Here is a 13,115-nt window from a genome sequence, read left to right on the forward strand (position 1 = left end):
CAAAATTAAAATATATATGGATCATTATCATTGAGGTTGATGATTGTTCGCTGGGTGGTTGGCGTCGTACGAGGTCGCTCCACGTAATAGAAGTCTCGTTAGACGGAGAGGGCAGACAAGAAAGGAACTCGGGGCCGCTTTTGCCTCCAAAACGGGGCAGCGAGCAGCCGATTCCGCCCACCCACGTCGAAAAAATAAAACCGTCATTCTCACTTATTCGACTTCGTACGGATCCTATCATGTTCGAATACAGGTGATTTGGATTGTTCTCAGCTTCCAAACGTTCACTAACTGTTTGTGTGCTGTGCAATTCACGAGTGTTTCACGAATCGTCCACTTTTTTCGTGTAATTTCTCCTGGATAGGTCTAAACGTATGATCTGACAGATCAATGTCGAATCCATACGCTCTACTTCCCTATCTATCACCACATGTTACCGTATTCAAACTAAATTGTTGATTGAATCACTGAATTAGCACACTTGACAAGTTCGTAATCATTCCGAGCGATAATTGTCCTCATGACACATTCACTGTATCACAACAATGATTCGAACTCATTGTGTTTTACCTCAATTAATTGGTCCTCAACGTTTCTCTGCATTGATTCCTATGACCTGTAACTAATCTATGTTGCTAGGACAACAATCGATGGAATGTTTCGGGAAGAATGTCATCACTTCTTAAATGTCATCATGTTTTCATTATTGTTTCTGGAAGTTGAGATTTAAAGGTGAAATTCAAACGCGTAGATATACGTTGATTCATTGTAACGTAGCCAAACAATTTTCCTCCATTTTCCCTCAAATTCCCATGTTCGCACTGAAATTTGAGTGACATTCAAGGTAAACAATCTGAGTACACGTTTAATTTTCTCGATCTTGATGAAACAAAAGCATGCTGACCATCTTTATGGATTCTAATACAAATATTTCTTTTATTATTTAAAATTCTTCTCCATTGTTATGTGTAGGCTCTGGACCTAGTGGTTCAGGAAGAACTCGTTGCGCGTGGTCCGCAAATTGCCCAAATTAACTCCGCCTCGAACCAAATTAGTGAAAATCCGAAACGATCGTTTGTACAAACTGGATATTTGGTTAACATTTGTTCAGTTTAATGTTATATTCATGGATATTAACTTTGAAATATGAATTTAAAATAATTTTAGAGTTGTTTCATTCCCCGTGGCACATAGAACTAGTTCTCTTGACTTTCTTTTTTGTTCATAATCCAGTCATTGCATGAAAATCGTTGAACATCATTTTCCTGCACGTTACTTCTTTCTCAGCGTTCTCTCACCTTTTTCTAGCGATATTTCCCTTCTCTGTGGTCATACTTCTTCATCGTTCTTTCCAAAATTTAAGCGTAACCGACCTAAACCTGAACTCGCCTCCAAATATGTCCATGTATTTGTCCTTGAGCGGATAAATACGATGGAAACGAAACCACTATCGACGACTTCTTTTTCCAATCCTGCTATCCAATCTTATTTGGTTATTTCACTGACGCATATTCGGTGCAACGGTACTTCGTTGCAGGACCTAGCCGCTTGTTGCGGAAGAATTCTGAGGTTCAAAATCGTGTGGAAACGTGTATTTATGCTGCCTGATGCGTTTGTCCGCGGACGGATTTGTATTGATTAGGAATGTATCCATCTAAGCCACACTTTTCCATTGGGATACATTTATCCAACTGGAAAAATTTTACTGGATACAGTCTTTGAGCTAGTCAATGAATCGCTTCATTCACTGGTATTGCGCTTCTTCTCTTTCGTTTTTTTTTTTTATTACCATGCGAAAACTACCAACATTATTTATCATCGGCCATACCATCATTATTTGCTGTCGAATCATATCCTTGATTTTTTGATATCCACGAGAAAATATGGTAAGATTCTTTACATGCCGGAAACCATTTTGAAAAAAAAGAAAACAGTATTCGATTTCCAATCTTCAGTTGGCGGCGTTCGTAATAAGCGGGAATTTCCTGAACATTAAGGATTGTGCAGGCGAGGAACTCGTCTTCGTTCATCGAACGTATCATTTTCCACCATGATTTAATGACCAATTTTTAATAAAATCAATTTTTCTCCTCTCCTGTGAGTTGTGTGACGGCTCAAATTTTTCTTCTCCTAACACACCACTTCTCGCTCATCAATAATGCAAAGAAAAAAAAAACATCCATTCTAGTTGTTCCAGAGAGCTAAAGGATCAAAAATGCTCTGGTCGGATAAATCGGATGCATTTTATCCTGGTGGCAATCAGCTGGAGGGGTTTTCTTTCGGATGAAATCAGAGGTGATTAAACTATAACGCATTATTTAACAACACCTCCATATTTTGTTTGTCCTGGGAAAATCCATGAATTCACGTTATATTATGTCATTAAATGTCGCGTCTTTTGAAAGCGGATCTTGGCATGTGCCCAATGCTTTGTTTCTATATTTGATAGGAGAAATTTGCTTGGATTCTTTTTCTAGAAATCATCTTGCATCTAAACCATATGAGGCCGATTTTGAGGTGGATTTGAGGACGGACCAATTCTTCTTTTTTGATTCGTAGTTTGTTAAAATGATCAATTTCACCGCAACAGAATGTTCCTTTCCGATTTTTTGATTTTTTTTTAACCTGTAGCTGTTTTTCTCTTACATTATAGCAGGTGTATCGTTTATGCTCGGAAGAAAAAATAAAATAAAATTGTATGTATCATTCTGCAAACATATGAGTTGTCCTTGATAAGATCACAATCATCACGTCAATGTCCGGACGAAACCTGTTCGTTGAATGTTCATTTATTCATGATTCTTTTCAGTTACCAGTAATTCCTTCTACCGTATCGTTCTGGAGAAGTTTTAGAATGATAATATTGATCAAGAATTGATTTCAGCGTCTTTGTTCTCTTCTAGTTCCATAATATCTGATTCAGGACATTGTTTAGCTTTGTTCAACCATTCTTACACATCTCTTCACAACAGGATCGTCTCTGTTTACTGTCGATAACAAGTGTTTTCCACAAACAGTAGTTATTCCTTGATTTTGATTCTCTGGAATTTCTTCACATGATCTCTTATCGATTAATGACAATTTTTGAGCGCTGAACAGTTTTGGCGCCTTGATATTTGCGGTTATTTTTGATTTTCTTCTTTTCCGAAATACAAAAACCAGGTTTTTGATCAATCTACCTAAGAAATTAGGTTCCCTTAGGCTAAAAAGCTTAGGATAAGAGGTTTATGTTTGTTTTTTTTTGTAGACTCATACCTTTTTCTGAGGGAATGGAATTATTCAATGGTATCATTAAGGAAGGTAATCGAAGGAAAAACTGAAAGGTATAGGCAGCTGTCCTGGAATTTCTCCGGCAAATTCGAAATCTTCTCTTTCCTAGGTCTTTTTTTTTAACTAGGGAACTGTGTTTCAGTTATAAAGAATTATGGTAATTCTGAAAACAAAAACATTTCTGGAGTTTTTGGATTGAATTTCTTGTTTCTCCAAAGTATTTCTTTCTGATTTCTTTTGTGATAATCCTCATCACTCTTTTGAAGATTTTCCTTGAAGTTTTTGGTTTCTTGGATTATGATGTGGCTAATTCTTAGCACAGAATCTATGCTTATCCATCGTTTTCTTCTTCTGAATGGTGTGTTCTTCTCCGACGACAGCTTAGTTCTATACGTGATCACTAACCAGTTTTCTAATAACACTTGCAGTGCCGGAATTTCTCTACGTGACCCACATTTATACTTGTTTCATAGTCTTTTGAAAGTGTACTGTGTAGTTTTGTTCTGTGTAATTCTAGATATGTTCGAATTTGTGAGTGTGAACATTTGAATGAATGTCGTATGGTTTGAATTCTTCCTGTTTACGATTATGTCATGTGTTTTCCACGTTGTCATTATGTCGGTAACCTTCAGGGATTGGTTTGTGTTGGTTTGGCCACCCCCCTCCCGATCGGAGAGACTGAGACCATCGATTCGCGACCACTTACGTATTACTATCTTTCGGGATGGTGCGTCCACCTCTACGGATTATTCGTAATTCTGCATTGCTAGATGATCATTTCCAGGAATGTGCATTCGTTGTGGAACAAAAGGAAAGCTCTACAGCAACCGGTATGTACTCTTTTATCTTTTCATCCCTTTTCTGGATGAACATTACTATAATAAAGAAAAGAAGTAAGAGGATGAAACTTTCAATGATCAGTGTCTGAAAATTAATAAAATTTTCATACTCAGTTGTTTTTCTTTGCTTCTGTAGTTTGTTTTGAAAATATATCGCTGTAAATTATGCAAACTTTAAATTTAAAGTAAGTTTAAATGAAGTTTTTAATTGAGAAAGGTTCTCGAAAGATTTCCAAATAGTTCGAAAAAATTTTGAGTTATAAGTGAGGGTTAATAGGATAGAAACGTTGTGGAGAGCAGAATTTCCTGCTATGCGCTATTTTCCAGTTGAAAAGTGCTAATCTAGTGCAATGTTCTCTTTGTCCAGAACTCCTGATACATCCAATTTTGAGCAATTTTCTGGATCTAGTCCTTGTTATCCATCTTTAAATTTCTCAGTGACGCACCGTACTTAGAATAGTAATTGTTTGAAAAAAAATATTTACATTGTTGTTCACATTTCTTCTATAATTTTATTATAATTCAATTACAATTGTGTTTCATCCTTGTAAAAGCATAAACGGGTGAAATTCGGACTCTGTTTGTGAATAATGAGACATTTCTATGCGTACAATCGCGCACCACTCATGATCGATCGATACGCATCTTTTCTAAGCGGTCGTATGAGCGCGGAAGACGATTCGTTCGACCTTCTATGCAGTTTATCGGGAATTTAATACGCTTTCGATAGTTTATGAGGAGAAATTTTCCCCAGTTATTTTTTTTATCCCTAAATAAACTAAAATATAATTGAAAGAATTCGAGACGAATTGTTGTTGTGGAATCAGAGCATAGAATTCGTTTTGTATCGTTTTATACTTTTTCTTCATTTCATCCATCTATTTCGCGAACATTCCATATGTCACGATATATTAAAACTGGTTTCGTTGAGAATGAGAAAATCGGCCTCACGACACGACAAACGACGAAAATGAGAACAGACATGGACAATAAATGTTTATTTATTTTATGTATAGTTGAGAAAATCTTCCATCTATCTGATAAGTGACAAATTAATGTGTAGTTTTAAAATTTTCGATCGAATAACTGGTGTGATAAATGGTTTGTTAAAAAAGATGCGTTTATAGGATCAAAAGTTGCATTGGAAAAATGTGTAGCTTAAAACCATCCTTTTTTTCTGGATGAAATCATACCTGAAATGAATGTATTCGGTTCCTATTGAATCTGTGGTTATTTTTTTTATTTGTTTTTAATTTCACTCTATTAGATTATTGCGGAGCACACCTCCTTCTAACGTTTTGTTTGCTTATTTTCTTAACAACCATTGTCTTTTGTTTACTATTGATTGGGAAAGATAAACATATTTACTTATCTGATGTTTTGTTATCGCAAGCTACACCCATCCCCGCAACGCTGCATAATAGAATAAAGAAATTTTGGAGTGATAAATATTTTGTTTTCATGTACACTTTTATAGACAAATACCGAAGTTTTTTTGTTTTTGTTTTTTGAAAAAAAAAATGTGAAACACAAATAAAACTTTAATACTTACTTGGACGAAATGATCCAATTTGGTTTTCATAATATTGGAAATAAGTGATGATGCTGAGTTTTATCCTCAAAATTTGCCTGTTACAAAATATTGTGACTAGTTACGGATTTAGAAAAAAAAAACTAATTCTGTACTATTCCAGTGCTTCCACAACGGACTTACGCAACCTGCTGTCTTACAATCAATCTTGCTCAACTAACATTACATGATGGTAAGTTTATTTCTCAATTTAATGGATTTAATGACAAATTTGTTGTGCTCACACTTACCAGTTCCATAAAAGTATCCACAAATTTGTTTCAAGTTCGTTTTCCTTCTTCTTTCACATTACGAAACACAGTTTTAAGGAGAAGTATTGTTTTAAAAGGCTACGAATGATCCTGTGTTTTTGTGCAGAAAATCCGAAAATAAATGGATCATCTCACCTCAACAACGGTTCCTCTACTTACACGAACTCCTCATCCAGTGAAAACTCGGATCCCCCTAATCATAACGGATCGAATGGAACCGATGAAGTATCTGATGATGAATCCGAAGTTCTTGTTGATTCGAATGACAACGTGGTATGCTTTTGAGGGCTATTTAATCTGTTTACTTATGCAATGAATCAGTGTTTTTTAGGCGGTCACGGATGGAATACGAATGGTTGACGAAAAATCCGGAGGAGAGCCGTCTCCTAAGAGACGAAGAAATCAATCAAATGCAGAATAGTAAACGAACTCGAGAAAGTACTACTTGAAAATTTCGCATTCCTCACATGGATCTTCTAAGGATGTTAAGAAAAATATGCATTTAGTTGTTCAACGTGAAATATTTGCCGAACATCTTCTACTTATTATTGTTATAATTACTTGTTCCTAAAAATTGAAGGTAATGTTTTAGCGCTTACAAAAGTATTACTTTTGGTGTTTCTCCATCTAATACCAGGACTGTTAACCGGATTTTCATGGAAATTACGTAAGGTATGGATGGGAATACTAATGAAATTAACAGTGAATTTGATTCTCTGCTATTGTTCACTTGTAATAAAATATTTCGTGCTTATGTGTTCTTTACGACATAGTGTTTATAGTATGCGCATTGTTCGGCGACTAAAATCGCAGCGAAGCCGCTGCTGTGATCGATACCGTCGGTTGGTAGCGAGAATCGCACCCGAAAAGCTGAGCGCAACGTAAACGCCAGCACCGTAGGCAGAGCGCAAGACAATGTACCTGGTACCATCTATACTCTCCTCGTTAATTGATTTTTTATGGGGTAAAGCTGAGTCCGTCTTATATCCGGAGCCCGTATCCAGGTTGGAGCTATTTTCCAACTGGATAAACGTGCTCTGGTGGAGAAATGTGCTTCGGTTGGAAACTCGTATCCAGTAAAAATTCGCCCACGGATGAACACGTCACGCTTCGGAAATACATTTTCACTCGTTTTAGCATTGGAAATGTTTCTGCAGCAAACGGCTAGGTCCCGCAACGAAGTGTCGTTGCACTGAGTTTGTGTAAGCACATTATCTAGTAATATTGGAAAAAAAGTCGCCGATGTTTTCCTTTCCATCATACATATTAGTCCTCCCAACGAGGGAAATATGGGATATGGGTTCTGGAGGACCACCATGCACTGATAGCTTATGTGTACTGTGTAAGTTCAAAATTGATAGACTATGACATGGATTGAACTGCTCCGCGAGAATCCACAAAAGTACTTGGACGCATGACGTCATCCCCACTGAAATCCTGGTTATCCAACGCACATTGGGATCGCAGCGTTGTTTTAGAAGGTATATTCAGGATGAAGAGTGTATACTCGTAACCAGTAAGGAATCTTGATGGTTATCTAAGAGTGAAGACGGGAAAGCGGGCACCGCTGTCCAGGAGAACGCATGACGATTCCGTTCAGGACCAGCAGCACAAATTACGTTAGCGACACATGATCACGTTTTGCTTAAGAACCCTTTGTAAGGTAAATGCTCAAGTCCTGGGACGAAGATCGTGCATCGTGACAACTCGCTGATGTGTCGTGGGTCCTGTATGGAAGGGTGCTACCGTGCTTCTTTCGAATTAAGCATCGATACGTGGCTTCGGTTGCTCTTCATAGCGTTCACGTAGCTGGTTCATTTCGTTTCATTTTGATGATTCATGTATAGTGTCAGGATAATTTGATGAGATGTCGTGGATTGCATCCATCATTGCATGCATTGTACATTGTTCTAAGCGTAATTCCATTATGTGGACAATTATTGTGGATTTTCTTCATCATTTAAAGTTGTTCCAATTTATTTCTAGTGGATAATCTGGAATGACTTCCGGGACTTTCCCAAAATCCGTATCGAGGAGTTTTTTCTTATTCTGTCAAGTATATTTATTCGAGGTGTTTCTTATTAATATAATGTCCTTTTTCCCCGTTACCTTATTTTGTGCTCTTCAAATATCATCAGATGCCGTGGATTTCTTATTTCACTGGATCTAACCACCCGTTTTGATTTCTTCGATATGTTAGATTTATTTTTTAATCAATTCTCAAGGATAAAGCATCAGACTCTGGAGGTATTCACTGATTCCACATCGCAATGGATCAGTCCCATGTTCAAACGTTTGCTGTGAAATCACCAGCGGGTAATTTCAAAGGTAGCTAGTTGTTTACAATGCTTTTTTTTTTTGTTGTCACAAAAGTACAGTGTTTAAAATCAGGTAATTATTGTATGTCCTGGGCTAATGAGGAGCTGGAGAAGGTCTTGGACGTTAATTGTGCATATTGATTACTCATGGCATCTCCTTACGGACCAGGACCTCTTGATTATTTGAATGACAATTTTGATTTGAAATTGCGTTCATACTATTCTAATAATTGTTGAGAGGTCTTGTCACGGTATGGATGCGAATAAATTCCACCGCTATCCGAGAATGGGCGCAACTTGCTGCAGAAGGTTGTCCCATGTTATGCTCAGTGATTTAAGTGAGACTGATGCAGAACCAGGGTCCCATTCTTATTTTTAGAGATTAAGCACTGTTAGACAGGTTTAATATTATTCTCGTAATCATTCAGAGTAACTAGGTGAATGAGAGTGAGTAGTATTTCTTGAAGTCCTTGGATTTTTGCTGCGAAGATGAACTGTTGTTTTCAAGGATACTTGTCTGAACACTATTAAATTCAACTTAAAAATAATAGTATTCTAAAAGCTCTAGGAGTGTAAAAGTAGTAAAATAGTCCAGTAGTAAACTACTAATAAATGCTAAATATTAATAATTATATTCCAGCACCTGTCTCATCGACTTTTACCGCAGGGAATTTCTTTCGACTAATTCTTACCGATGGTAAGCCACTCATTCCGTTAATTCCACGTCAACAACTGTTTCTTTGTTTACTATATTTTCAAACAAACAAATTTTTCCTTTAGCTAACAATAATATCATCTCCGATGCAAATATTTCTTCTGAAGGCACAAATAGCAATGGACACAATGAATTTCGTGAAGATCGAGCAAGCAACAGTCCCAAAAATGCTTCCGCTCAAATTTTCCGGATGAAAAAAAAGGTATGATCTTTACCCGCATAATGTCCCGATATCCTTGATTGATGTTTAGCGTCCGGTTATGTTTAGAACGGTTCGGATGAAAAATACGACCGCTGCGAAGAGAGCTCAAGTGAGTCTTCGCCCAAAAGAGGAAAATTTGTACGTTTTGAGGATTAATGACAGGAATGGGGAGGTTTCTTTTTTTTGGCGCTGATAACTTACTTATAAACCTCACATTTCCAACATTGTCTGGATTACTTTCTTCGTTGTCTACCGAGAATTTAACTTTCATTAGATTTTGACACACTTTTTTTTTGCTACACTAATTGGATGAAGCGACTGAATTTTACCTTCACTTTCTTTCTATTCATTGTGGAAATTTTCTGGATATTCTTTGGTATTTGTTCTACAGGATTTTCCATTTCTAATTCTATTGGAGAAATTTCTATCGATTAACAATAGTAGTTTACTGTAACGTTGATTTTTTCAATGTTCACTTGTTTCACGAGTTTTTTTTTGTTCCGTTCTCTTGTCTGTTTTGTGAGCGCTGCATATTGGAGTTGACCTAGATTAAATTTTTATCTGATCATTTGGAAAATTAGTGTTACGGAGTTGTTGAAGCTGAATTTTAAGTAAAATCTTCTGGACACTAACATCAGTTCCTTTGATGTACAGCGCGCTTTCCAGAAAAATGAATAAAAAAGAAAATTGGCGGTTGTGATATCCGCAAACATGTCACACACATTTCTATACAAAACCACTACTTTCGATTTTCTTTTTCTATCCAGGGGTGACAAAGTGTACGAGAACTTGTTGTCCAGAAGAGAGGGGAAAAAAAGTTGCTCTGACAGCAGCGAGGCGTGAAATTGAGCTCTTTCATTTCGGATACGTACATATGTATTCATGCGCGTATGTTCCGAAAAGTAGGGATGTGCGAGTCCGGAAAAAACCTTAAACAAAACGTTGTTGGTGGATCGAGAGGAGAATCTTTTGAATTATTGAAATCTTGTTGCATAATTGCTTAATTGCATTATCGATTCGTTGGCATAATTGCTTCGGTTCTTCCGGCGTACAGCTAAGGTCTTCCTGTACCCTTTTCCCTTCGAGGATATATTTGCTATTTATCGATTCTTCTAGGATTTTTATAAACAGGAAACACATTCGCTTGTGTCAGCGCGTTTAGAAAAATTTGATACGATCGCTGAAAGTACATAGATAATCCATGTTCCAAACTCAATCCAAAGAAACATCCGGGAATCTGCTTGGCTCACTAACCGCTAACATTGTGTACATTGAGGGAACGGGTTCCTCACTATGAACTCTCTACTTTTCCTTCCTGTCTTCCAGGAATTCTGCTGCGATTTCTCTTCTAATACCTGGATATAAACGGAATGTATACATAAGTTTATGTCTTCTTCGGATTTTCAGGGTGATTTGATAGCGCTTTCTGCTTCTGGATCGTATTTATTATCCGTTATTTTATCCCTCTTTCGCCCTCATATTAATCAGCTGAGGTCTTCTTTCTGCTTTGAGCGATTTTCTTAACGAAGTGAATTTCAATATTTCGAAAGAGATGAAGAAAGTTATATAAATTAGAATTATAAAACGATCTAATGATGAGTTTATTTTCTTCTGAAATTAAGAGTGCTCTTTTTTCTTGTAGTTTCATAACGTTTCGAATCTTTTCGAGTTTTTAAAAAAATTATTGTATGTGTAGAAAAGATAGGTGCCCGTCATTTCAAGGCTCATTCCGAAAATGGAATTGGAAGAAATAATCATAGCTTTGCGAGAGGGGTTTTTATTGAGATCCAATAATCATCTGGGAAGACATGCAATGTTCCCTTCAACGAGATAATATAATTTGTCTTAATAAGAATTGAGCGGTACAAAAAACTAAGAACATGATGCTGGAACAGAAATTCGATTAGGTTACAAAAAGCGAGAAAATCCACAGAGCTTGATTGGATTGAATTAGCTGTTGATCAATATTTTCTATTTGATGACTTTGTTTTGTTGAAAAAAAACACATTTTTTTGAATTAAAATAATAATGAAAGGCATACACAGTTGCGTACTTCCTCCTGTTTTTCACTACCCTCTCAGTAGTGTAGAAACGAGAAATAAAACAAACAAGAAATGATAAAAATGAAAAAAATTGGAATGATGAAAAATGAAAATGTAAAAATTCCGTTGATTCCTCTATCTATAAACGATTTTTTCTTTTTTCTAAATGTGATTGCTTTATTCAGAAGCTTCCCTGTCTAGAGTATAGAAAGGAGAAAAAAAAAACAGGAAAGGAATTATGATGTAGAAAATCTGTTGATCCCTCTATAAAAGATTCTTTCTTTTTTTTAATGTGATTGCTTCATTCAACGGCTTTTATTCGTCTGTGATTCCGTCATCTTTGCCTAACATGGTACGCGTGAATGGCTCGAATCAGCGTTGAGTTGTTTTGCTACCATGGCAACTAATCTGAGTAAAGTTTGTTTGAAGATGATACAGAATGTGGAAGAAGTTACATCTTGCGTGGATATAAACTCTGTATGCTTTGCACTCCAAAAAATGAGTGCATAAATGCAGAAAAATCTTTCTTTTAAAACATATTTCTACCCTTCTCCGCGTGTGAAGATGTTCCACAAAGGATTGAGGATTCTAGGACCTTTACAAAGTGCTGTTATTTCCAACCCATACATATCCAGCTATTTGATGATGTATCCTTTTCTCACATTATTTATACAAGAAAATTAAAGGCACATTTGTTGAGTTAAATTTTTTCCTAGACGTGAGTATAAAGGAATTTTTATAAATTGAAATGAAATGAATTTTTTCGCATACGGTTACTGAAAATATATATTCCAATTATGATCTGTCATCTCAGTTACTTTTTCAAATTGAAATTTTACTCTTGCTAGCCTGATTGGGAAAAGGAACGGATAAAAGCATTCACCACTCTGGAGGATCTCATTTCCGGACATTGTTTGCGTTCGAAAGTGTGTTTTCTTTTTTTGATCGCTTTCAGATATGAAAGGTTAGAGGATTTTCAAAAAAATCTCAGGATACTCATTTTTTTTCGATTCCCTTGATAGAACGAATATGGGGGTCTACCGGTTTAGTTGAACGTATTTAATTCACTTCAGTTGAATGCTAGTGCATGGATACAGGTAATGTTTTCCTGGATTTCCGGGCTCAGAGATTCTGTAGAAGAAGTTTAAGAAGGGGATTGAAAAAGAGAACTATTATTCAACATTCATTATTATTATTCGTTATTCATTTGTGGATTTTTTTGTGTAGCAGATTTCTGGACAATAACAAAAATAGTGGAACATTTATTAATATCGATGAATACAGTAGTAATAATGCTCGTCAAACCCATCATTACGCATTTGATGCTTCATGGTAAGGAAAGGAAGTATATTTTTCAAGCTTATATTTAAAGTTCTGCATATAAAAATACCATGCTTTTTTTTCTGTTGAAAAATTTCCAGAATTAGAGGCTAAAATATAAATATGACACTGTAAGCCAGTCATGGAAGGACGTTCAAAAAACATGTAAACTAGAAAAGTAAAGAAAAAAAATGAAGAAATATGTGACGGCAGTACTGAGCTGCATTTCAACCGATGAGGTAAAAAAAAATAGTAAAAATTGCCGCCCGCCGCCGTATGAATCAATCAATCAGTCAATCAATCAATATCATTGACCATTGAATAGGAGCTAAAATTCGATGGCCTAAATTCCAGAAATTTGAACAAAATAACACGTAGTATACAATAGAGAAATAGAATGATCACATTGGATGAACGTTACCAATAAAAGCTCTGTTAATTAAGAGATTCAATGTATAATGGCAAGTACCGTATTGAGGCATAAAACATTTAGAAAAAAAAAAACATTTTGACTTAGAATTATGCGTTGAACCGGCAAGCGCAGTAAAATAGAGGGAAAGCATTTTA

General features: G+C 36.1%; 2 protein-coding genes across 3 annotated transcripts; both read left to right on the top strand.

Moving 5' to 3' along the window:
- Positions 1-3,994: 3,994 nt before the first annotated feature.
- Positions 3,995-6,372, top strand: RB195_026113 (uncharacterized protein; the record flags this gene model as incomplete). 2 transcript variants are annotated; one of them, XM_064214526.1, is made up of 5 exons in its annotated part: positions 3,995-3,997; positions 4,055-4,100; positions 5,804-5,872; positions 6,058-6,224; positions 6,283-6,372. In XM_064214526.1, the coding sequence occupies 5 exons, from the start codon at positions 3,995-3,997 to the stop codon at positions 6,370-6,372; spliced, it is 375 nt and encodes a 124-aa protein (XP_064070407.1). The 2 variants fall into 2 exon arrangements, with proteins under 2 accessions (XP_064070407.1, XP_013292908.2); XM_013437454.2 differs by having other exon boundaries at positions 3,995-4,100.
- A 1,849-nt stretch (positions 6,373-8,221) lies between these two features.
- RB195_026114 (uncharacterized protein) lies at positions 8,222-9,342 on the top strand (the record flags this gene model as incomplete). Its single annotated transcript, XM_064214527.1, has 4 exons — positions 8,222-8,279; positions 8,910-8,966; positions 9,050-9,186; positions 9,253-9,342. 4 exons carry the CDS (start codon positions 8,222-8,224, stop codon positions 9,340-9,342), a joined length of 342 nt encoding a protein of 113 aa, XP_064070408.1.
- Between the last annotated feature and the right edge of the window lie 3,773 nt (positions 9,343-13,115).

This window comes from Necator americanus, chromosome X (genome assembly GCF_031761385.1).
Source record: "Necator americanus strain Aroian chromosome X, whole genome shotgun sequence".
Classification (NCBI taxonomy): domain Eukaryota; kingdom Metazoa; phylum Nematoda; class Chromadorea; order Rhabditida; family Ancylostomatidae; genus Necator; species Necator americanus.